At 43.8% G+C, this 25827-nt stretch overlaps 2 protein-coding genes across 6 annotated transcripts in view; one reads left to right on the forward strand and one right to left on the reverse strand.

Annotated features, from left to right (window-relative positions):
• The first annotated feature begins 511 nt into the window (after nucleotides 1-511).
• On the forward strand, nucleotides 512-3257 carry POP5 (POP5 homolog, ribonuclease P/MRP subunit). 2 transcript variants are annotated; one of them, XM_032876142.1, is made up of 5 exons: nucleotides 512-553; nucleotides 644-786; nucleotides 2279-2428; nucleotides 2611-2694; nucleotides 2796-3254. In XM_032876142.1, exons 1-5 carry the CDS (start codon nucleotides 534-536, stop codon nucleotides 2906-2908), a joined length of 510 nt encoding a protein of 169 aa, XP_032732033.1. In that variant the 5' UTR covers nucleotides 512-533; the 3' UTR covers nucleotides 2909-3254. The 2 variants fall into 2 exon arrangements, with proteins under 2 accessions (XP_032732033.1, XP_032732034.1); XM_032876143.1 differs by lacking the exon at nucleotides 2279-2428 and having other exon boundaries at nucleotides 2796-3257.
• A 2025-nt stretch (nucleotides 3258-5282) lies between these two features.
• RNF10 (ring finger protein 10) overlaps nucleotides 5283-25827 on the reverse strand; it is a 41397-nt gene continuing 20852 nt past the window's right edge. The window contains exons 3-17 of one of the 4 annotated variants that reach the window (XM_032876134.1): nucleotides 24469-24668; nucleotides 23164-23254; nucleotides 20357-20541; nucleotides 20140-20276; nucleotides 17440-17600; nucleotides 15698-15823; nucleotides 15201-15477; nucleotides 14854-14987; nucleotides 13159-13276; nucleotides 12821-12922; nucleotides 11196-11351; nucleotides 9137-9237; nucleotides 6280-6337; nucleotides 6026-6184; nucleotides 5283-5408 (exon numbers count right to left, since the gene is read on the reverse strand). In XM_032876134.1, coding sequence (XP_032732025.1) covers nucleotides 5332-5408; nucleotides 6026-6184; nucleotides 6280-6337; nucleotides 9137-9237; nucleotides 11196-11351; nucleotides 12821-12922; nucleotides 13159-13276; nucleotides 14854-14987; nucleotides 15201-15477; nucleotides 15698-15823; nucleotides 17440-17600; nucleotides 20140-20276; nucleotides 20357-20541; nucleotides 23164-23254; nucleotides 24469-24668 — 2082 coding nt within the window. In that variant the 3' untranslated portion in view covers nucleotides 5283-5331. Of the gene's footprint in view, nucleotides 5409-6025; nucleotides 6187-6279; nucleotides 6338-6618; nucleotides 6697-9136; nucleotides 9238-11195; nucleotides 11352-12820; nucleotides 12923-13158; nucleotides 13277-14853; nucleotides 14988-15200; nucleotides 15478-15697; nucleotides 15824-17439; nucleotides 17601-20139; nucleotides 20277-20356; nucleotides 20542-23163; nucleotides 23255-24468; nucleotides 24669-25827 lie in introns of those variants that run through there. The other 3 variants (XM_032876135.1, XM_032876137.1, XM_032876136.1) reach the window with 3 other exon arrangements.

A 25827-nucleotide genomic window follows, 5' to 3' on the forward strand; every position in this document is an offset into this window, starting at 1 on the left:
CATAAGATTGTTGAAAGACCCAAATAGTAATAATATATTTGGCTGTACGAAAAAATTAAACCGATCTCCAACCTGAAACTAAGGGCCCGATTTCCCGTGTCAATCCCGGCCATGTAAATGCAGGGTCTCGCCCTCAAAAGTTCGCCGTCTAACTTTAGGGAGCGAATATAAGTGCATACACAACTTGATTGCAAGTTAATAGAGAGTACATATCCCGAGAGCCCCAAATGCAGCGGATGCACCTGCAAAGAACTGCAAACTCCGGCATGCTGCAGAAACACCCATCGCAACCACACGCCCCTAGATCGCGGAACCCCACTCCCAAATACCTCAGCCCGGCGATCAGCAGGACGCATGCGCTCTACAAACGTAGAAGGAGGTAGGGCTTAAGGAAGACGCACGGGGTTGGGCCTCCCAACCCTCTAGCCCCGCCTTCTTACCCTGCTTCCTCTCTGACTGGTTGCAAGACTGCGGAGGGTAATTTCCCATTGGCCACCAGCAAAATAGCTGGGCCGCAGCGCGCGGAGGCCACCATGGTGCGGTTTAAGCACAGGTAAGGGCCTCCTGCCTGCCCAACATCTGCTCCCCTACCGGGTCCCCCGCGTCCTTGGCCGCGCGCTCACTTTTCTGCTGCCCGCCGCAGGTACCTACTGTGCGAGGTGGTGTCTGATGACCCCCGTTGCCGCCTGAGTCTGGAGGACCGAGTGCTGGGCGGCCTCATACGGGACACGATCGCCCGCGTGCACGGGACTTTCGGCGCAGCCTCCTGCTCCATCGGCTTCGCGGGTACAAGAGTGCTGGGGAACTAGGCAAACGGCGGGATTGGGAGGGAACGGGGGCCGGAAGAGGGAGAAAGAAAGGGTACGGGAGACGGAGCTTCCAAACCCGATACACAGTCCTCACTGTACAGTATGTCCTCTTGAGGCCAATCGGAGTCTGAGCCCGAGTCTGCGTGAGTCCGAGGTTAGGCGGAGAGCTAAAAGCAGAAGGCAGTGGCACTTTGGGAAAGAATCGGCTTTATCAATTTCACGTGTGTATACTGGGGATTGTGATTGAGCAAGATAATGAATTAAATGGGGGAGGACGGGTATAGTTCCGAGTTAAGTTACTTGGTTACATTGACATCCCATGGGGGGGGGGGGGAATTGTCAAAATTACCTTTAAAAAAAAACCCTTAATACAGCAGATGAAATACAGAACCCACCATGGTATGTAAATGAGGGAGGGGATTCTTCTGACAAGGACGCTGTTTTAAGTGTTTTATTTTAACGATTATAAAGATATTTATTGGAGACAAATAGCGAGAGAGCGCAAGAGCTGGGAGGAGTGGGAGGAGCAGGCTCCATTCCAAGATCCTGGTATAAAGACCTGAGCTGAAGGCAGAGGCTTAACCTACTGTGCCACCCAAACTCCCCAGCCACGCTATTTAACATTTAAATTCATTGGGACGCCTGGGTGGCTCAGTTGGTTAAGCAGCTGCCTTCGGCTCAGGTCATGATCCCAGCGTCCTGGGATCAAGTCCCACATCCGGCTCCTTGCTCGTCAGGGAGCCTGCTTCTCCCTCTGCCTCTGCCTGCCATTCTGTCTGCCTGTGCTCGCTCGCTCTCCCGCTCTCTCTCTGACAAATAAATTAAAAAAAAAAAAATCTTTAACATTTAAATTCATTACCTGTTTTAACCTTTGCTTAAAATTGAATACCGGAGAATTCATGCACATAGGCCCAGTTCATTTACATCGGGTCATTCGCAACCTCTTCAAGACCTACAGAATCCAGTTGCAATAGGACCTGTTTTTCAGGGGGCACCTGGGTGGCTCAGTCACCTAAGCATCTGCCTTTGGCTCGCATCTTGATCCCACAGTCCTGGGATCAAGCCCCCATCAGGTTCCCTGCTCAAGGGGAACCTGCTTCTCCCCCTCCCTGCCATTCCCCCTGCTTGTGCTGTCAAACAAAATCTTAAAAAAACAAAAAACTTTTTTAGCCAAGATTTCCCCTGAGGAAGATGGATCTCTGCCAGTCCCAGCCCCACTTATCAGCTAATCAGTGAATTAGAAGAGCATTTAAAATTCCAAATTCATTCTGATTGGTGTGCAAAGCCCTGGTGTGGTTTATTCCTTTTTCATAAATAAATGTCTGTCCTAAGGGTTTTTTTCCTTCAGAAATTTGTTTTTACTCACTGATGCATCCCAAGTGCCACTGCCTGGCACATAGTAGAAGCTCAGTCTAAGATTTTTAAATGAATCCAGTTTCCCAAAATGTTTTTTTTTTCCCCTGCTGTAGTGCGATACCTCAATGCCTATACTGGAGTAGTGCTACTTCGATGCCGGAAGGAATTCTACCACCTCGTGTGCTCAGCTCTTCCTTTTGTCACATATTTGGAGAACAAAGGACACCGTTACCCGTGTTTCCTCAACACCTTACACGTGGGAGGTAGGGGTGCATGTGGTATGGCCGCTGATTTTCAATAGTAACAGGTCCAGGGTTCAGTCTTGACAGGCAGGTAGGTCTTCCTGCTCTCCTGCCAAGAATAGACGGCTTTCACCCAGCTCAGAAAGTCTTTGAGACAGACACCTTTCATGAGCTGTTGACCACAGAGTTCTTTCATGTGCCAGGTACAATTAGAACATGCCAGAAGTTCCTGATTCATTACAACAGGAGACAGCTGTTGATCTTATTGCAGAACTGCACCGACGAAGGTAAGCAACATTAGCCAGTGCCCACTGAGCAGTAACTAGCCTGGCTAAAAAGAGGGGACTCCCAAAGACCTCTTTCATCCCTGCTTTGCCTGCCTTTCCAGGAGAACGGCAAGCTATCCAGAAGTCTGTCGCCAGAAGCTGTTTACTAGAGGAGAGGTCAGATGAGGAGTTTTTGGAGAGTGGTGATGAGGAGGCTGCTGAAGCAATGGAGTGAACCTCTGCAGGCTACGCTGGGCCCGAGATTCAGGGCCCAGTTGTTGGAACAGGACATTCTGGGAGGCAGCAGCATCTGCTACAGTTTTGCCAAAGTGGATGACTGCTCACCAGAGGCCAAGGTATCAGCTCAAAGTAGAGGACTTGTTCACTTAAACTGAAGTCACCTTTACCTAGCGCTGCCAGGTTAAGTGGTCCTGCAGGTGGTGAACCCCCAGCAGTTACAGACTGTCTGTGTCTAATTGCCCGGCTGAGTAGGTTTAATAAATGTACTTGCCAGGGCACCTGGGTGGCTTAGTCGGTTAAGCATCCGACTCTTGGTTTTGGCTCAGGTCATGATCTCATGATTGTGGGACTGAGCCCCAAGTTGGGCTTTGTGCTCAGCATGGAGTCCTCTTCGGATTCTCTCTCTTCCTTCTCTCCCTCTCCCCATCTCCTGCTCTGTTTCAAATAAAAACTTAGAAAATAAATATACTCACTTCTATAGCAGCCATTTAGTATACTTAGGAAGTTCCATTTTGGGGGCACCTGGGTGGCTCAGTGGGTTAAAGCATCTGCGTTCGGCTTAGGTCATGATCCCAGGGTCCTGGGGTCAAGCCCCGTATCGGGTTCTCTGCTCAGCAGGGAGCCTGCTTCCTCCTCTCTGCCTGCCTCTCTGCCTACTTGTGATCTCTGTCAAATAAATAAATAAAATATTAAAAAAAAAAAAACTTCCACTTTGGCTGGGAGGTCTCCTTCCCTGGCTATCCCTGGCCTCAGTGGGAAGACTGGCTCCCTGTGATGCTACATGTATAGCCTCCCACTTGAGGTCTTGTGGATGAACCCTAAGCAGTCCAGGTTAAAGTATTATTAGTGAGACATGGCAACTAAACTGGCACAAATCTATAGCTGGTTTCCATACTGACCCATACTGGCCTTAAAAATAACAGATTCTTTACCAGTCCTTTATCAGGTAACAGGATAACAAACATGGTTCTTGCATTTTTCTTGCCGGAGGGGGTAGCGGGGAGGGGGGTGTGTGTGTGTGACAAAACCTGGCCTTGCCTGACATTACAAAGCCAAGCAGCAGCTGCCAGCTTCTAGTAGTTTCTGCAGTTCGCCCTTCCCTGTTGTCTCACCCCTGCCAGGCCACCTGAAACCGAGTAACACCTCCAAACTCACAGAAGTTGGGAGGTTTGGATCCACTACTTACCAATGACATTTCTAGGATCTGTTCTCTTGTATAATAAAACAGATGTTATTCAAAGTCCCTTACACATTTAACAGAAAGATCTGTAATGTTTGCCTCAACATGTCCCCTTCTCTTCAGGGCTGAAAACGCTCAGGCACCCAGGGCGGTTCTTGTCCCAGGATTTATGAACCTCTTTAAGAATGACAGGTAAAGCTAAGCCCAACTCAAGAACCCCTTAGTCCTGACACTAGGAAAGACCCTGCCCTGTGACACCAGAGTGCTCAAGCTCACTAGTAGCTGTTACTTTACCCTATTTAAGAAGTGTGTCTAGCTAACCTGTAATGAACTTTAAAAAACCAGAAAGCTCACATTGCTTGTGCAGGTGATTTATTGCAACTATTTGCCTTCACATTCTATTATACCTAGAGGTCACTTTATTAAGCAGCAAAATAATTCACATCACTCAAATTCCACTCAAACCAAGGCACAGACTGCTCTAGACAACAGAGAGGCAGGCAGTGGGCACCACCACTGCTTTCAAACCTGTTCAGCTCTGCCTCCAGCTGTGCCAGATTCCTCTGCTCCTATAACTCAGGCCACTGTCACTCAAAATAAGCTTCATCTAACAGTTGGCAGGTTCCAGGGCTGCTTTAGTGACAGTTACAGCTTTCCTTGCCAAATGAGCCACATACAAGTTGTAAAACCCTCTAGCACCTAGGTAAGCAGGCGCATCCTGGCCATTTCTCAGAAGAAAAACTGCAGTTCAAGCTGGGTGTCCTAAATCCATTTTATTCCCATCCTCTGCTTTTTTAACAAGAGGAAAACTAGACAGGAAAGGCTCTATTTTTAAAAGACATGCTGAGTGGTGTGTTGAAACCATGATGCCCTGACGTGTCAGCAGAGCAGTGGGGTGTGGGCTGCTCCAAGGGATGGTGAAGGGACTCAAACTTACTTGGGTTGAGAAAAACTAATTATACATAGGTCCAAAAGAATAACCCTGGTAACAAACTAAAAATCTTGGCAGGAAGAGATCTCTTGAGAGTGTCAATACTTTATTTTGGTGTAAAGATGGGAAGCTGGAAAATACACTGTATTTAAAATTTTCTTGGTTCCCCCTCACGCTGTGGAAACCCCCTCCCCCCAGAGCTAATCTGTTCAAACTCAAATACTTAAAAATTACAGCAGCAAAACAAAAGCACAGAAGAAAGAAAACCAGATGGAGAAGGTAACGAGCCAGTAGTGAGCCAGTAGTGTCACTTGGTGTGGACGACTGAGGTGCTGAACAGGAGCTTTTGTTTCTGTTTTTTTCTTTTCTTTCCTCCTTTGTCTTCTAAATGGAAACAAGAAAGAGCTTATTTAGCTTTGAACGTTATCCCCTTGCCCCCAGCCAGTTTTCACTCCTGAGAGTCCAGAGTGGCAGCTAAGGTTCTAAGGTGAGGACTGCCTGGACCCAGATACCAGTCCCTGCATGCTGCAGATACTTGTCAAGTCCCTTTACGTCCCTAGACCCATTTCTTCATCTGCTCTACCCATGATAGTTCTACCCATTTAATACAGTTGTCGGGAAAAATGAGCACAATGCTAAGCACAGAGAAGACACACCCTAAATGCTAATGTTCTTGTCTCACTGAATAGCCAGAGTGGTGTGGCCTTCAAGCCTGACTCCTCCAACTGTTAGCCACCCTCTACCAAACAGGATTCTAAAATCTCCTCTCCACTAGGTCTTAGAAGGGAAAAAATAAAGACCTTCTCAGAATTTCACATCCAGGCCTCAAGAATTAATGTGGGGTGGCAAAAAGGTCCTATCTGACATACCGAAGGGACTGTTAGCTGACACTAGCATGTGACCCTACAGGCTCAGAGGAAAGAGCCTAATTAGTGATGTCCACCACTAGATCCAGGTGGGAATGACAGCCCTGTACTGAGCACACACTTCTTTGCCTTTACCAGAGAGGGGATCTGAAGAAGCTGGTGTGTCCAGTTTCATGAAGGCTGCTTCAATAGCTTGGCTGAAGGAGTTTTGGAAACTGGGCACAGGAACACGGTCTGAGTTATCACTCTCCCCATCGCTGTCCACAGGAGCAGGAGGAACTAAGCTGTTTTCATCTATAAAATACCGTGTTAGAATTTTAGAGACGATTCTAGAGACTTTGACTTCCTGAAAGGGACCAAATTCCCCTCCACCAGAAGATCATTCTCACCTTTTTTGGGAGCAGTTTTGGGCCACACATCTGCTTTTGCCTTTCCAACCCTCAGCATCTGCCAAGAGAGAAAGAAGAGAGAAAAGAATTTAAGTAACCAGTCCAATTTCTCTTCCAGACTTGTGTCGACACTAACTAGCTATAAGGTCAAAGAACGATCACCTTTGGGAAAAAAGGATTTTCCAGGTACTTCTTTCCTCAATGCACTATTTTGGTCATGTTCTCTATATCCTGACCAGCAGAACTAGCAATGAAATTTCCAAGGTGGAAGACCAAAGCCTGTTTTATTCCTTAGAAAAAGGTTGAAGAATAGTGCATGACAGCACAAAAGGTTCTTACTCAGACTCTCAAGTTGACAATCCTGACTTTTGTGTGATTCTCTTGTTCTGTTAAGTTTTCCCGCTCTTCTTGAGACTCCTAAAAACATAAACCTCCTGGAATAAGCAGTGTGCGGTACCCTCCAATTTCAAAATGAACCACCTGGCTATCGAATTCCAGTTACTAAAGGCCAAGAAAACCAGTTTAATAAATTTAACTTTATCCTGCAACTGCCCCAACAGCCTTAATTACCCTTCAGTCTTTGCTTTTCCAATAGCTCCTTAATTATAAAATTTTAGATCCAGCCTCCATGTACAGTAAAATCAGAACAATTCCTCCTGCTCCTGAATGGGGAACTCTTTCATCTTGTCTGGCCAAGGCCAGTTTCTTATTTATCAAGGGCCAGTGTGAGTCCCATCTGCGACACATGCTATGCTCAAAGCAGGGGGAATTTGGGGTTTTTTTTTAAGCTTTTACTTATTTATTTGATAGAGGTCACAAGAGCTTAATGCGGGCCTCAATCCCAGGACCCTAAGATCATGACCTGAGCAGAAGGCAGAGGCTTAACCCGCTGAGCCACCCAGGCGCCCAAAGCAAGGGGAATTTTATTCCTGGAAAAATACCAGGAGACAAGCCCCACAAGATTCAAATAGGAATGTCTTGTCCTAAAGTATGTGTCCCAAAGTGCGGTACAGTATTATTCAAATGGAGTTGGGCTGGCAGAAGTTGATTTCACTGAATAACCTTTCTTTATCATGTACCACTTTGATGATCTTTTCTCTTGGTCCCTGGGAGTTTGGAGTCCAAATAGTAAGACATCTGAACCACCTTACTCTTAAAAGGTCATTAAAATACCTACCACCTATGTTTTATTCTTGCCACAAATGTTTAAATGTTTAACCTGAACCTACTTACGAAAAAAGAAACCAAAAAATCCAAACTCTAGGACTCTATATTCAACAGCTGGCCTGGATGCTTCACAAATATCCATGCCGTGGGAAGAAAACAAAACAAAAGAGAGAGGCTAGAGAAACTGTTACAGATCAAAGGACACTAAAGAGACTTGACAAATACATGCAATGAGCAATCTTTGGACGTGACTGAAAACAATACAGGACCCTTGAGACATACTCCATGAGATATTCAGTTAGCTGAATTTGATGTGGTCATGACAACTGTGCTTATACAGAAGAATGTCATTTGTGGGGCCACTTATATTTGGTGGTAAACTGTCATTCATGAGGTCTGTAACTGATTTTCAACATAGTAAAACAGTAAAAAGAGAAAGCAAACACAGCAAAATGCTAACTGGTGAACATAGATGAAAGGTAAAAGCGTTCGTTATGCTATTCCTTCAACACATTGAAGTTTGAAGTTGTTCACCATTTAATTCTGAAAAAAAGCAAAAGCAATAAAACCTAGTTAAAAACAACAACAACAACAACAACAAACTTAAATATCTGACATAACTCCTGGGAGCCACTTGCATAATTATCACTTCTGAAGCCTACCAGTGAATGTTCGGGATTGCTCTCAATTATTTCTTTCTCCTTGACTTCAGGACTCTCCTTACCAAAGTCCAATTCCTGCTTATTTCTCAACACGCACTGCCATTTGTTGTGAGAAACATCCATTATCACCTGCTCTAAAGAACTATTAAGCTAATGATTCCAAACTAGCCCCAAAAAAGTTAATACTAACTTCTAATGGGAGTGCTTGGCAAGCAGTCCATCCATCTTAACTTAGTTATCTCAATGCAGGAATGCTGAGTGTTGGTTTGTTGTTTTAAAGATTAAAAAAGTCATCTGACATCCTTTTGCCTCGTTGCATGTGAGAGAGCAAGCTGTGTCTGCTCAAACCCACACGGTCTGAGATCCGGAAGTAGGGCCTCAAGTATGTGCCACCAATGTTTCCATAAGTACGGGAAGGATACAGGCTTCAGTAAATTGGATTCAGTGAACTTTCTTGAATGGGTCCTCCAAGAGACCTATCTTAATGTTAACTCGTTGTACATAAAATAAAAATACTTCAATTACTGGGGGGAAAAAAAGATCTGACAACAAGGGTCACTAGCCTAGTGTTCCTCTAACCCACCTGCCTAAGAAAGCTGGTCTGGCTAGTTATAGGATAACCACAACCTCTCCCTTCCCAAAGTGAAGAGGAATGGTTTACTATATGTAATAGATACACACTACCTAAATCCAAGGTCCTAGAACTAGGGACCAGCTAAAATTGATTGATGTCTCCCCAGCCCCTACAACAGTGCTCATTACCCAAGTATCTAATGATTTGTTAAGTAACTGAAGCTCTGATTCTCCCTCAGCTACTCTTGGTCTCTTTCCTTGGTAAGTCTATACAGTAACATCTGAGACTAAATCCAACGGATTTCCTCTTAAAAAAGTTTTCCATGACTATTACCATCCGTGCAACATTAGCCTGTAAGTCTCCTCCTCCAATGGAAAGATTTCCAGAAAGAACAAGCAGCAGAGTTCATGTCAGATATCCTTGGGCTGTTTTACAATAGAAGCAAAAGATTTACCTGGGCAAAGGAAGGGAAGGGAGAGTCTTCTTCCAGACTCCCAACGCAGAATGAAGGACTGCCCTGACTGGCAGTAGGTGACAGAGGGGTCAGCAAAAAGTCTGAAAGGAAACCAGAGACCTGATTATGTAAGTTAAGCTCCAAAGAGCTAGTCTATTCTTAACAAGAGAGAAAAGATGAACCCTGAATCAGGTCTGGATAATTACCAGCCCCACCTCTAAAAGCGAACCTGATCCAATTACCACTCTGCCGTGTTCTTATAAAGTCAGGAACATGGCCCCACTATTCACACTAGTGGTCCAGGGAGAAAAAAGCTGAGTACTCACAGCAATACTAGAAAGCATGGCACAATCTGTTCCCACACTAAGAAAAACCCTTTCCAAAGCAGCTGACTCTCTAGGCCTAGGTACTGGGGACCGTTATGGACTAGTTTTATGTGAATGAAAAAGTTCCAAGGAAAAGATAAAATGTGATCAGGTCAGCCTTTATGGTCCAGCCAGAGGTCTCTGACCTGGGAATATTCAGTTAGAAGCCAAAATGCACATACATGAACAAAATCCAGTACGAAGATCCAAGCTTTTCCTTCATAAGCCCTAGATAATCGTCTTCTCCATCCTTATTGACCTAGAGGTGAGCAATTCCCACAGGTCTACCCACTGTCCTGATCACTGCAGGGAGGGAAGGGCCTAGTCACTCTCCAGGTAGCAGACCCTCCCCAGTCAGCCAGCGCTATTCAGTATGCTCAGTCCTCGCACCATCCAACTGCTCTTCCTCAGGACATTAAAGCCCGTTCCTCAGAAAGGCTAGTACGATGAAAACACATACACAAACACGGTTTTTGTATCACAGATAATGTGGTCGATGTTCTGCCATAGTGCTCTGTATAGCAGCTCTCTTCTTAAACTAAAGAGCATAATGGTCACAATGCAGGTTTCTGTCACATTCCTGTCACTAAGCCCCTGCCTTAGCCTCACGCTTCTAATCTGCAGAGTGACAGGCAAATGACCACAAGAGAATCACCAAGAGCTTTAAATACTCTGCTTTGGACATTTTATTAAAATGGCTGGCAAGAAATTTTAATTATCAAAAACTACCATCCAGGAGGACGATCAGAAAAGATAGCTCTTTGAAACAAAATTATGATTAACTCTTAAATGTTTAACTTGATAATACATTAATAAATTCTCTCTTTAAAAAAGTATTTTTAAAAGGCAAAAGCCTCTGAACAACCTCTAAATACTGACTTCACTCTCTAGAGTAAAACACCATTACCAGTTTGATTATGTAATCATCTCAGTATTTTTCTACACGTTCAGATAGATGAACCCATAACGAAATGCTGTTTTTATGTTCTTTTTTTTAAATCCACAAATGTGGGGTGCCTGGCTAGCTCAGTTGGAAGAGTATACAACTATATCTCAGGGTCATGAGTTCAAACCCCACATCCGGCAGGGAGCCTACTTAAAAAAATAAGTTAAAAAGAAAAAAGTAAAACCCACAAGTGGTATCATATTTCGTCTTATTTGACGATGTCCTTTCATCTTAAAGGTCCACACATTAGTTCATGAAGACAGCTACTCCCCTCTTCAATAGGTATAAAGTATTTCATAATATAAATGCTCTACAATTCAGCCATTACCTTAACATCAGATTTCAGAGGCTTCCCCTGCCCCCCCATTATAACCAGTGCTACAACAGAGACATGTACAAAGATGCTTAAGCATACAAGGGGATTTTATCACAGGTACAAACTAGAAATAAAACAGATGGGTCACAGGGAAGAATCTAAGTTTAACTGTCCCACCCTATGAACTATCTTGAGGTTCTGAGATTTTCAGAAGACAGCTGGGTACAAAGCAGTCAGTAGAGCAAACGCGAAAGGTGGATCAAATGGTAAAATCTGACATATCTCAGGAATATATTAACTACCCAAAGTAATGTTAGTCACCTGAAGATCCCACCATGCTGAGTAGTCAGAGTTGTACATTCAGATACCAGGTTTTGCTTTAAGGTCTGTGGCTGATGGCCAACTTCATTCTTTAAACCCCAACTCATTTACCTGCTTGGGAACCTGGACTTCTGCTAAGAGGAGAAAGGGAGAGGGCACCATGGCCCTCGGTGCTGGTGGGACCCAAAGCAGAATCGGAGGTGCAGGTATAGGAATTGAAGGCAGGAAACTGCTGTAGATTCTCTAGGGGAATGTGGACTTCTGGGTCTGCAAAGAAAAGAGAATGGTAGACCCATTTAGAATATTCCTCAAATCTTTTCCAACAGTTGAGGACAGTCGGTATGAATCCCCCAAGGGTCTTTAAAAAAAAAAGGGATGTAAACAGCTTTAAAACCCCAATTTTGGGACACCTAGGTGGTTCAGTGGCTTAACCATCTGACTCTTGATTTTAGCTCAGGTCTTAATCTCCTGGGTCCTGAGATCAAGACCCCCTGTGGGCTCTCCCCTCATAGGGGAGAGTCTGCTTGGGGATTCTCTCCCTCTGCCCTGCCCCCTCTATCTCCCCCTTTCTCTCCCCCGACCCCACTTTCCCGTGCATGTACTCCTCTCTCACTGAAATATGTAAATCTTTAAAAAAATTTTTTTTTAAATAAATAAATAAATAAAATCTTTGTTCTTACTATTCCTATCTGAAGCCAGGTGATAGACATACAGCTTAACCATATTACTCTATATACTTGTCTTTGAATATTTCCTTAATTTAAAAAAAAGCAAACCAGAAAAAGCTCATTCCTGAAACACCAGTTTTTCAAACATTTGGGAAATGTGCCAAACAGCTATATAAAACACTGGAACCCCAGTATTATCCTAGTTATTCAAGTTTAAGAAGTAAAAAAAGGAAAAGAAAATGGAAAAAAATTTTTAAGATTTTTCTTAATTTATTCATTTGAGACAGAGAGAACATGAGCAGGGGAGAGAGGCAGAGGGAGAGGGAGAAGCAGACTCCCCACCAAGCAGGGAGCCCGAAGTGGGACTCAATCCCAGGACCCCAAGATCATGAACTAAGCTGAAGGCAGACACTTAATTAACCGAGCCACCCAGGTGCCTCAAAGAAGTAAAATGTGTGTTTACCATACTGTATATAGTCAAAAACAGTGAAGTCCTTTCCCGAGCTGAGGACTCAGTTCTTTGCTTCCTGGAGGATAAGCAGGCCCTCATATCACACTACTCTCCTGGGTTCAATGAAGCTTATGTTGGAGCAGCAGATCAAAAGGCTCTGCACTTACTGGTATGAAAATCTAACCTCCTGCAAGTATTTCCTAGTTTGTCAAGGTTTCTACTCTGTCGGACCCCCTTGGGAGACATGCTAAGCTAGGTACAGATGTCCCTTTAATACAAAGGTGGGATTAACGTTCTATCTAGAATGCACAGGAGACAATTATCCACCAAATTCAGATTTCCAATTCTCTGCCCAGAACATATTTTTTCACCCACTATGCCAAGGATGAATTTAATCTCATCCCTTATTAAGAGCTATGAGCTTTGACTCGAATTAACCCACTTAATTCTCAAATAAGCCTATGAAGGAGGTACCCCCATGATTCACATTTAAGAGCTGAAAACATGTGGCAGGACTAAGATGTGAACCAAGCAGTCTAGGTCCTGGGCCCAAGCACTGAGTCTCTCTCCGATGATGCACAGCTGTACTAGTCAACGATGGGAGCTCCTGAACTTACACTTGCCCTGTTTCTTGTTCTCCTCCATCTCAATCCTTCGCTCCCGGCGGCGTTCCTCCCGAGCCTTCTTCTGGCGCTGACGCTTCCTCTTCTCAATGTCATCTGTAGGTTGGGCAGATGGTGAGGAGGTAGACCGAAGAAAACCTGGCCATTAACTCCTCCCAGGTGACTAGTAGCTAAGGCCACATAAGGAGAGAGCCAACTGGATGAACGGATGGAGTGTTTCTGGAGCTGTGGAGGCTCACGATGGAGCTCCTTAATTCCTCCCACCCCAGGTTTCCAGTCAGAAGAAGCCCTGAACTCCACTCTGAAGAGAAGCAGAGTGGGTGCATTCTTACCTGAAAATATCTCTAGGGTTTCCTTAGAGACCACAGGAGGCTGCAGAGCCAGTTCGCAGATACTGAACTCACAGGTGAGCGGCAGGTGAGAAAGGTATCTATGGCGCTGTCGAACATCCTACCAGGCAAAAGGGACCAAAACTCAACTGACAGCGAGCCAGACTCAGAGCAGAGGTTCCCACCCCAGACAGCCAACAGTACGCACACTCACACACAGCACTGGGGTTCAAAGATCAGTACTCAAGTTATCACCATTTGACAAAGCCAAACAGAAACGGTCAACATTCAGTAAGGTAGAATGGGCAACCAAAAGCAGTGTTTAGGTTTGTGCTGCAAATGAATAAACTGAGCCTGGTAATAAATAATCTAAAGCTGATCAGCTATTTCTGATTTTCTGGGGCCCACAACTAAGCAAGTGGGGGGGGGAGAGAACAAGGGGAGTTAAAGAGTATTGGATGGCAAAAAACCTAGAATCCATGGACAGAATTAATGGTAACTGGGAAGGCAAATAAAGCAGATTTCCCTACTAATAAAGCTTGGCCTGAAATAGTAAAAAAAAAAATGAAGGCCATCAATTTTTCTTTTCATTTTCTGCATGTTTATTTTTTTTTTTTTTTAAGATTTTTATTTACTTATTCTTTTAAAGTTTAAGGAAGTTTTCAAATTTAAGTAAGCTTCATGCTCAATGGGGGGCTTGAACTCATGACCCTAAGATTGAGAGTCACATTCTCTGCCAACTGAGTCAGCCAGGAGCCCCCTTTGACTTTCTTGATAATGTCTTTTTTTTTTTTTTAATATTTATTTATTTATTTATTTGACAGACAGAAATCACAAGTAGGCAGAGAGGCAGGCAGAGAGAGAGGAGGAAGCAGGCTCCCTGCTGAGCAGAGAGCCCAATACGGGGCTTGATCCCAGGACCCTGGAATCATGACCTGAGCTGAAGGCAGAGGCTTTAACCCACTGAGCCACCCAGGCACCCCCATTTTCTGCATGTTTGATGGAAAGTTTATGGTACTCAATGAGTCTCTTATTTTGAGGCTTGTAACAAATTTGTGATCAACACAGGGGTAACTCTCAAATGGTAAAAACACATATGTAAATTATCAGACAATAATTAACAGGTGTCTGCGGAGCCAAAAATGTGTTTCAAGGGGCACCTGGGTGGCTCAGGTCATGATCCCAGGGTCTGGGATTGAGCCCCACATTGGGCTCTCTGCTCGGCAGGGAGCCTGCTTCCCCCTCTCTCTCTCTGCCTGCCTCTCTGCCTACTTGTGATCTCTGTCAAATAAATAAAAATTTTTTAAAAATCTTAAAAAAGAAATGTGTTTCAAGCTTGTATAACCTAGTGTAGAGCTCCCAAGAACTTTTCGATTCCTTGGACATTTTTCCCAAGCCATAAGGAAAAAGATAAAAACAAAATCATCTTGAATGAAAGTGAGAGACATCTATATTCCCAAACCACAATAAATGAACCTGTTGAGCAGAGAGCAGTAGTGACTACCAGAAACCCAACATGGTAAGGGAGCACCGTATAATCTCTAAAAACTTTGCGGGGACAATCATCAGTGACAAAAACAGACTTACAAAAGCTATGATCCTTGAAGGATTGGATGCATGGGCTGGCTAGGCCCATGTCAAAGAGATCATTCTGAAGGCACCCCAGAACCGTAACCCTCGGGGCGGGTCGGACCTTACCTCGGACATGGAGTAGCCGGCAATCTCCACCACTACCGCTGAGATCTTCTCCGGGCTCTGCTCCAGGCTGCCGTACTCCCGCACAAGGCAGCGCACGTTCACAGGATGCAGGAACATGTACTGCCCGTCCTCCGCTGAAGACAAGAGGCTCTCTCACACAGCAATCTTGGTGGGTCCTCAAGAGAGGGCCCCCCACACAGCTAGGCCTGCCTCTCTCTCCCCAAAGCCAAAGGCACAACAGACCCAAGCACCCACAACTAGCAACAATACCTCCTTCTGCTAAGAGGACAGGTCACCTCGCTGAAACCTCTCCTTGGCAACCCAGCCCTCCTCTCAGGGACACTCACCTTGATAAAAGTAGTAACAAGGAGAGCTGCTCAGATGTGTAAACCCTGGCTTGGTGATGGGTTCCTGCTGGCTGGACTCAGTACAAATGGTCCCCTCTCCCAGACTGTCATCTGCTAACTCTGAGTCATCACAGGCCTCAGGCTCTGGTTCAGACACTGCTTCCTCTTCCTCCACCAGAGGGAGAGCAAGAGGATGAGGAGAGCCCAGAGAACAAACTTCGGTGGTCTCTTCATCAAAAGCAGACAGATACTCTAGCACACCCTGTTGGGACAAATTCTGTATCAAAAGAAAGTTTATGTGGCAAGGGAGGCACCGGAACCAAGTTCTCCGGATGTTTTCCTTAGCTGTCACTGACTTAACATCCCTGGGTAAAGAACTAATAAGCACACAGAAAATACTCACAGCCCCCCCTCTCCCCACAAAGTCCAGCACCTGCCACCTAAACAGCAACACTGAAGAATAGCAGCCATTTAGCCTCTAACAAGGACACACTAACCTTCCTGGGTTGAAAAACGGACTCCTTCGCCAAGGGAGCCATCAGCACCAGTTGTTCCAGAGCAGGCACAACACCAGGGACCTCCCTTCCGCCTTCGGTCAATCCTGACAGAGCTTCTTCCCGAGTCTAGACCGCCAGAGAGAAGACCAGAGAAAGCGAAGTTTCCAGAAACACTGAGTTTAGCAAGGGCTTAAAATGGACTCTCCCAAAAGGAGCGTAAGTTAAAAGGCAACAAGACCCAATGGGAATAGTGCTTCCATTGCTCCCATCCCCACTGTGGCTTTTTCTTCACACCATTCCTTTCATCTAGTCCTATATATTTTGATTATTTGGGCTATTTTCAATCTTGGTCTTAAAACGTTAATTGCTAGGGGTGCCTGGATTTCAAGTACTTAAAATCCTCATTCTTCAAAGGAAACAGGAAGCAAAAAGCACTTGGTACCCAAATGGGATGGTATTCTGCTTAGAATCTGTGGCAGTCACACTGACAACACTACACAAAAGCTTCCTGAACAAAAATCCAAGAGCACAGAACTAGTCTTCTTGTGTTTACACACTACACTTCGAAAGCCCCAGTGCAAGAGGCAGGGGTTTGGCCAACCCCCACCTAAACCTGGACAGCTCTACTTCTATATAGCTTTTCTTCTCCAAAATGCATTAGAACAAACACTCTGCATTATAGGGGGAAGAAAAAACAAATGAAATAGTACCCTGCTAAAGGACAACTCAGGAAAGAGGAATTCCAGCTTCACCTCTTTTTAGTTATATGTCCTCAAGTAAATTACCTTACTTAACCCATGACTCCATTTCCTCATCCATGAAAGGGGACAGTCGTATCTATCACACCAGGACACTTAAGTAAGATAAATATAAATACAGTACCATCGCATAGGGCCTGTCAGATGCCAATCACTCAATAAACAAGGGTTTTCATTGGTCTAATTAAGATCTATAATTCTCAAAATATGGTCTGAGGATAAACAAAATCAAAAATACCCTGGAACTCATGATAATGCAAATTATTAAGCCCACTTAGCCCAGAATTGACAGACTCCACCTCCCAGGGTGGAGCCCAACAACCAGGGATTCTGATGCCTATTAAAGGGTACAGAGCTTGGGAAATTCTGTATCTGGGGAATTCCTGTTGCTCCAAATCCTCAGCAGGTACTCCTAAGCCTTGCTACATAGGCCATACTACTTTCTGCAAAATGTCCCTCAAATAAAACATCTCTAAAAATAAATCCAAGTGTTTTTTTAGGGGAAAAAAAAAAAAAAAAAAGCCTACCTTGCTTAACTCAGAACGTAGTTAATCAAAGAGACTTCAGTGGCTCAATTAACTCCAAGATCATTTTAACTTCTTCCTTTCAGCTCCAGAAAGCACTTAACAAACCACTAGATACCGGGTACCTGGGCGGCTCAGTTGGTTAAGCAACTGCTTTCAGCTCAGGTCATGATCCTGGAATCCCAGGATGAGTCCCACATTGGGCTCCCTGCTCAGTGGGGAATCTGCTTCTCCCTCTAACCCTCACGCCTCTCATTCTCTCTCCCTAATAAATAAAATGTTTTTTAAAAAAGCTTAAAAAAACACACACACACACACAAAAAAACACTAGGTCAGCCCTTCCCTCCCATCACCAAATCCCAAAGCAAACTGTCTTTTTTAGCCTTTCCCTGTTCATTATCTTAAATGTGGGACTGAGGTAACTTATCCCCACCACCCTGTTTCCAGGGCATCAGCTTACCTTGAGCTCCTGGATAGCTGCCTCAATAAAGCAGGACTCGGGAGTGTGCTGCTCCTCTGCCAGCTGCTGCTCTAGAGCTACCTTCTCTTCCTGAACTACCCGGTGCAGCACCTGCTCCTTAGAGGCCAGCAGCAACTTGGAGTACTGGCTGTGCTGTTCATCTACAGGAAAACCAGCAAGATCACAAAAATGCAACACTCAAAGCTTTGCAATCGCCTGGCTACACAGCAACTTTTACATATACCTTTGTTGTAAAGATGGAAGTAATTTAGCATAATTTTCTAAAAACAATTTAATAATGACCTTAATACAAGGTTTCTAATTCTGACCCCATTTTTATAAGGAATCTAAGAAAAAAATGCAGTTAAAAAAAAATTTAGCCAAACAATATTCAATAATTACATCTATAATACCAAAAATACAACCAACCAGTATGTCCAATAATACAGAAATAATGACATGATGACATATTCACTGAAGGGAATTTTGCAGACATTAAAAATGGTTTTCTGGGAGCATCTGGCTGGCTCAATTGGGAGAGCACACAACTCTTAACATCCGTGCATTTGAGCCCCATGTTGGATATAGAGATTACTTAAAAATAAGCTTTAAAAAAAATTTTTTTTAATAAAAATGGTTTTCTGAGGACATTTACTAACATGTAGAAATACTACATTACATGAATAAAATGCAGACACCAAACTAGAAAACTTAATCCTAATCTTGCAGAAGTATACATGCACAGAAAAAAAATCTAGAATTTTGGGGTACTTCTGCATAAAAGGATCATGGAGGATTCATTTCCTTAACTTCCCTCTCCCATATTTTCTGTACTTTTCCAAAAGTTTAAGACAATATTATCTATTGAGAAACCCTTGAAATACCATTTTCCCACACTCCCATCCTAGTACCCACCCAGAGATAACCATTTACAAATTTCAATATGTAGTCATCAAATCTTTTTCTATACATTTATACCCATGTTCATTTTTTTTTTTAAGATTTTATTTATTTATTTGACAGACAGATCACAGGTAGGCAGAGAGAGAGGGGGAAGCAGGCTCCCTGCCAAGCAGAGAGCCCAATGGGGGACTCGATCCCAGGACCCTGGGATCATGACCTGAGCCGAAGGCAGAGGCTTTAACCCACTGAGCCACCCAAGCGCCCCCACAGAGACCTAATTTTTACCTTCTGTATTGTGTTCCACAGAATAATACACTCCACTTTGAGTAAATTCCTTATGGAACATTTAGCTTATTGTCAACTTATATTACATTGTAACAAAAAATCCTTATACATGCTCCTTGGTGCGAATAATTTCCTTATGATATTTAAGTATAAATGCTGGATCAAAGGTTTTGGGTTTTCTGGGTTTAAGTAATCTCTATACCCCATGTGGGGTTCATCACAATTGTAGCCACGTTCCTCCAGCTGAGCCAGCCAAGTGCCCCTGTGCACTTTAAATACTTTAAATACTATCAAACTTCTCCCATCAAAAATCCACCAAGAACTCATTTTCCTCCCCCCCCACGAAACCTGGTGTTCCCAATGTTTTTTTCTCTTTTTCCTGTGTGTCAATCTGATAGCCATTTTGATTTACGTAACTCTTAGCAAAATTAAATCTCTTAGAATTCTTGGGAAGGATTCCAATATGCCTTTCTGGAAAATGCTTTGCACATGCTTAGCCCAGCTTGTTAATCTAATTCATAGAATACTTGCTCTCCCCCGCTGAAATAAAATCTTTAAACTAATTAGTTAATTAATTTAAAAATGTGTAAATCTTCCCTTAGTTTATCATCAGTTGACTTTAAGGAATCTTGTCAGATTTCATTCTTATAAAATCACATTTATTTAGCTTTTCTTTTATAACATCTATACGGTTTTATCCTGGTTCAAAAATCCATCCCTACCTGAGGATTTATAAAGATACTGTCCCATATTTTTTCTTAAAAATTTTAGATTTTTAAAAATTCAATTACTTAATCCATGAGGAGTTGATTTTTATGAATGGTATGAGACAGGGATCTAATTTTTTTTTTCCACGAGAGTCAACTGTTTCAATACTATTTATTGAGAAATATCTTTTGCCCAGAAACTGAAATGCCACTTTAATCAATACTCATTTCTGCATGGAATACAGGACATAAAACCCTGTGCACATTCCCCACTCTGAGTACTTCTCACATTCTATTCTAATTGCTTGGCCACCGTATGTCTCTTCTACTAGACTACTGAGTTCCTGAACAACAGGTGCGCAGACTGCTGACTGTGGAATCCTCAAGACCAGCCACTATTTCAACAAAATGAAAAACTGAGGGCCTTTGGCTGGCTCAGTCAGTTAAGCAGCTGCCTTCAGATCAGGTCATGATCCTGGAGTCCCAGGACTGAGCCCTGCATTGGGCTCTCTGCTCAGTGGACAGCCTGCTTCTCCTCATACTCTCTCCTGCTCTCTCAAATAAATGAACAAATCTTAAAAAAAATTAAAATATATAACTGAGCCATACTTGAAACCATACTTGAAACTTGCAGAGAGTTAAGCCACTCTGCAAATTCACCTCTAACCTACCAGAATCCTAAAACTGATGTGGAAATGCTAGAAATGGCCTGCTCAAAGGCTCAATTTCTAATAGCAAGATATACTCACAATAGCCTTGAAGGATGTACCCCAAATTATTTGCCCCCTAAATTAACAGAACTCACCTCCTAGATGAATAGGATGGTCTACATTCATCCATTTGGATTTGGGCAAAGCCAACAACACCCCTTTCTCCCTCTTCATCAGCTGCATTGTAATGGTATCACCAACAACATACTGCCGTGACTCTGTGGCAACAACACTGTAACATGGACATTTAGATGGAAAAGAGCAAGGAGTCAGCAGATGGGGGATCTAATCTATTAAACGTCTCCATCTCACCTCTTGAGATCCTTCTTATGCACAGAACTGTAACAGATGGGACATTTACTCCAGGTCTTCTCACTCAGGGAAAGGTAGTGCAGAATGCATGCCCAGCAGAAGATGTGTCCACAACGGGTTATCTTGGCTGCAGTAGGTGGATATAGGCATATTGGGCAAGATGGCACTTCATGGCTACAAATACGCTGAAACAAAATAACGCCACAAGTTACACTGCTTTCAAACTGACATGGGGCTGTCAAAGTTAAAATCTTTCTCTCCGGGGCGCCTGGGTGGCTCAGTGGTTTAAGCCACTGCCTCCGGCTCAGGTCATGATCTCAGGGTCCTGGGATCAAGCCCCGCATCGGGCTCTCTGCTCAGTGGGGAGCCTGCTTCCCCCTCTCTCTCTGTCTGCCTCTCTGCCTACTTGTGATCTGTCAGATAAATAAAATCTTTTTCTAAAAATGCACATACATGTATATGAATATAAATATAAACATAAATATAAATAAAGTAGGTATATAATAACACTTTATATCATTAAGGAACCCACAATAATGGTTTAATATAATAACAAGGGGCACCTGGGTGGTTCAGTCAGTTACACATCCCATTTTTTTTTTTTTTTTTTAAAGACTGTATTTATTTATTTGGAAGAGAGAATGAGAAAGAGAAAGCACATGGCAGGGGAGGGTCAGAGGCAAGAGCAGACTCCCCACTTAGCAGGCAGCCTGATTCAGGACTCGATCCCAGGACTCCAGGATCACGACCCAACCCAAAGCAGTCACTTAACCAACTGAGCCACCCCATAAGCACCCCACTCTTGATTTCAACTCAGGTTATGATTTCAGTACTCTGGGATCAAGTCCTATATCAGACTCCCCACTCAGCATTGAGTCTGCTTGTCTCCTTCTCCCTAACCGCTCCCTGCCATGTGCACATATGTGTGCATGCTTTCTCTCAGTAAGTAAATCTTTTTTTTTGTTTGTTTGTTTTTTAAAGATTTTATTTATTTGCCAGAGACATAGAGAGAGAGTACACACAACCAGGCAGAGAGGCAGGCAGAGGCAGCGAGAGAAGCAGGCTCCCTGCCGAGCAAGGAGCCCTATGCGGGACTCAATCCCAGAACCTTGGGATCATGACCTGAGCCGAAGGCAGCGGCTTAACCAACTGAGCCACCCAGGCGTCCCTAAGATTTATTTATTTATTTATTTATTTGACAGAGATCTCAAGTAGGTGGAGAGGCAGGCAGAGAGACAGAGAGAGGAAGAAGCAGGCTCACCACTGAGCAGAGAACCCGATGCGGGACTCGATCCCAGAATCCTGGGGCTATGACCTGAGCCGAAGGCAGAGGCTTTAACCCACTGAGCCACCCAGGCGCCCCAGTAAGTAAATCTTAAAAAAAAATATGTATGTGTACACACACACACACACACACACACACACACACACACACATAAGTACACAAGTATTTTAGGAGTTCCACAAAGGGAAAAAGTGACAGAAATCAATATATGATCCCACTTTCTTTAAAAGGTTTACTTATTTATTAGAAAGAGAGAACACAAGCAGGGGGTAGTGGGAGAGGCAGGCTCCCCACTGAGCAGGAAGCCCGATGTCAAACTCAATCCCAGGATGCTGGGATCGTGACCTGAGCCAAAGGCAAACACTTAACTGAGCCACCCAGGCACCCCTATGATCCCATTTATAAAAAAAAGATATATACACATACACAAAGTCATACAAAAGATCAAGAAGTAAGGTACCAGTAATTTTCCAACAGAGAAGTCAATGAGATTTTCACTTTATATGCCTCTCTTTTTTTTTTAACCAATGAATATAAAACTTAGGCTTCATAGGACTCATCATTTTTTTTTTTTTTTCATTTATTTGACAGAAAGAGATAGGGAGAGAGGGAACACTAGCAGGAGGAGCTAGAGAGGGAGAAGCAGGCTCCCCGCCAACCGGCTCGATCCCAGAACCCCAGGATCATGACCCGAGCCAAAAGCAGACGCCCAATGACTGAGCCACCCAGGCGCCCCTGGACTCAGCATTTTCTGATGATTTTATGAATTTTCATACTTAATGGGAAGCCAGGCTTTGAGGCCTTTAGTTTTTTGGTTTTTCTTTTTTTTTAAAGATTTTATTTATTTACTTGACAGACAGAGATCACAAGTATGCAGAGAGGCAGGCAGAGAGAAAGGAAGGGAAGCAGGCTCCCAGCTGAGGAGAGAGCCCGAAGCGGGGCTCGATCCCAGAACCCTGGGATCATGACCTAAGCCAAAGGCAGAGGCTTTAACCCACTGAGCCACACAGGCACCCCGAGGCCTTTAGTTTTGAAAAGTATTATATATCTCTATAAGCCAAGAGCAAGAGAATACCCAAAGCCCCCAACTTCAACAGAAAACAAAATGTAGCAGTGGCTTAGACAGCAGTGCAGCTAGTGGCTCATTCACCTGCCACAAGACTGAGGCCTAACAGATTACTACAAATGGCTACCAATGAAGCCATATCCATGAGCCCATTCTAGGTCAGGAGGGTGACCAGAGTTCTTCATCTATTTCCCTAGTTACTTCTTCCCAGGAGAGGTTGTAGATAGCACTGCTTTTATACACCTTTTAGATGAGAGTCCTCCAATTTCCCAATCCTGCAGGCCAGCCAATAGGAGTGCACAAAACGAACTCCAGGAGAAACCAGCACTGATATCTGGGGAATGTCTACAGTGCGGCCATGCAGAAAAACGTATCAACAGTGAAACCAGCCAACAGCTGCTGTGTCACCACGGTCCATTTCTTTAGTTCTCTCCCCCGCTTAGATGAGCTACTCACCACTTGTTCCACAAAGTCCCAGTTGACTAAGGTATCAGGATCAGCAAAATGAACTGTGTAGTCTTGGTCTTCAGATACTACAAATTGGCAGCTGGAAATAGGGAAAAAGACAAGGAAAAGGCAGACTGTCAGAATCCACTGACATGCCATCACCAAAAAGTCATTTACTTCCTTCACTTAGTAATCAAATACAGGCCATTAGCAGCCATGGTTTGTGAAGCACAGAACTAGGAGTTCAGCCTCAGTTTTTAGCCCTGGCTCTGGAGGGAATCCAGAGCTTGGCAAGTAGGGAGTCTAAATCCATGAACTCTGTTTCTTCTGCTCCCAAGCCCAGCCAAGCTGCTGTAGGCCTCCCTTGGGCTAAAATTAACCCAGACTATGGCTCCATCAATCAGCAGGAAGCCAGATTTCCTTCCGCCCTGTGAGAAACCCCAGCACACAGCTAATCTTCAAGGCAGGAGAAAGCCTATTCTCACTCAATCATTTGATTACCAATTTATATAAAGTACTAACCAGTTACTTGAGTCTAGATCCAAGGTCAAATCTTACATTATAACTAATGACACACAAAAGGAAACAAAAGGCAATCAGTATTTGAGCAAATATATGCCAAACACTCCAACCCTGTCATTCACTTTCCTCCTTTATAGGAGGAAGCGGAGTCTCAAAGTGGATAAACAAATTACCTAATTACCAAAATAAAATTTTGTACAAATTACCAAAATAAGATTTTGTACAAATTACCAAAATAAGATTTAAATCTGGGTCCAATTCAAAAGAAAACTTTTACTACATCATGACACTAAAGCATTATTTAATTTTAGCATTTATTAATATATTTAAGTAATATATTCTTTTAAGCACCAATAACATCCGCTTGAAAAGTTGTTTTTCAACGCTTGCCACCCCCCTCAAAACGAGAGAGAGAGAGAGAGAGAGAGGAGAAAAAGAACCAAATCAAATCCTTTTCTACCTCTCTCCCACAGCAATTTAAAAGAAGCTTCTGCTGGGGCACCTGGGCAGCTCAATCAGTTGAGCGTCTGCCTTTGGCTCAGGTCATGATCCCAGGGTTCTGGGATGGAGCCCTGTGTCAGACTCCCTGCTCAGAGGGGAGGTCTGCTTCTCCCTCTGCCCCTCACCCTGCTCGTGCTCTCTCTCTCTCTCTCTCAAATAAATAAATAAATTTTTACATGAAATAATATAAAAGAAGCTGCTTCTAAAGAAATAAAATAAAAGCTGCTTCTCAGCTCCAGCAACTGCCCAGAGGCTCAACTGCACTTTCCTCCTAAGAGTTGACATACTCACTTGGCCTGTAAAAAGAGTTCCTTGTTAAAAGGCTTATGCCCCCACTTGTTCCTTTTTCCCCAGCTGCCATGTCCACCGCCTTCAAAGTGACCCGCCTGGCCACGAGGTTCAAAAGTGAAATTCAACAAGTGGTTCAAATTGATCTTCTTCGGACCAGAGAACTGGGCAGGGCTAAACTCTGCCCTTTGAGCCTCTGCTACCTAGAACAAGAATGAATCAAGCATTTCAGATTATTACTGACTTATAGCAGAAACCAGCACAATCCCTCCTTCTACATGGCTTAAAATGCTTACTAAATGAAACACAGGCTTAAAGTGAACAATCTTCCTAGGAGAAGGTAATACAAAAAGTCCACCAAAACGTGGGTGGGAATGAAGAAGGGGACCAGAGCCTTGAACATACAATTACTTCAATTGCTCAGCCTGCCCTGTGAAAAGGCAATTAACCATTAAGTGACAAAACCCAACAGAACTCCTAGCTCTCTTGAAGCACAAAGATTTATTTACTGGATTAATCTTTTGACAGTCCCATAGAACTCCTACACTTCACTCTTACTAGCTACCTGTTCTTTGGTTTGTTTCTGGCAAAAGCGAGTCTGTGGAACTATACTCTGGAGGCGGCTCGCAGGCAGGTGCTAACTGCCATGGGCTTCAGGATCCTGCCAGAGACCTCCTGTCTAAGACACACACTGCTATTCGTTGTTAATTAAAACTGACGGAATTAGAACATGTAGGCAGACTACCTCTGTGTCCAGAAATAAACCCAATCGACAGATTCAGAAGCAGTTTAGAAAGTGGCAAGAAATCACATGGGAGAAATACCACTGCACACAAAGATGGAAGAAATCATGTTGGGCTTTTTCAGTTTGTTTTTGTTTTTGTTTTTTAAGATTTTCTTTATTGGGCACCTGGGTGGCTCAGTCGGTTAAGTGGATGCCTTCGGCTCAGGTCATGATCCCAGGGTTCTGGGATTGAGTCCCATATCAGGCTCCCCGCTCAGCAAAGAGCCTGCTTCTCCCTCTCCCTCTGCCTGCCGCTCTACCTACTTGTGCTCTCTCTCTCTCTCTCTCAAATAAATAAATAAAATCTTTTTTTTTTTAAAGAAGATAAATTAAAAAAAGATAAATAATTTTTTTTAAAAAGGTTTCATTTATTTTTTTAACAGAGAGCAAGTGAGAATAGCAGGGGAAGCAGTAGGCAAAGGGAGAGGGAGACACAGGGTCCCCACTGAGCAAGGAGCCTGATGTGGGGCTCAATCCCAGGACCCTGGAATCATGACCTGAGCTCAAAAAGACGCTTAGCCAACTGAGCCATCCAGGTGCCCCTTTTTTTGGCTCTCTTAACATTCCCAAATTGAAAT

This window comes from Lontra canadensis, unplaced genomic scaffold (genome assembly GCF_010015895.1).
Source record: "Lontra canadensis isolate GAN:19392208 unplaced genomic scaffold, GSC_riverotter_1.0 scaffold58, whole genome shotgun sequence".
In the NCBI taxonomy this organism is placed as follows: domain Eukaryota; kingdom Metazoa; phylum Chordata; class Mammalia; order Carnivora; family Mustelidae; genus Lontra; species Lontra canadensis.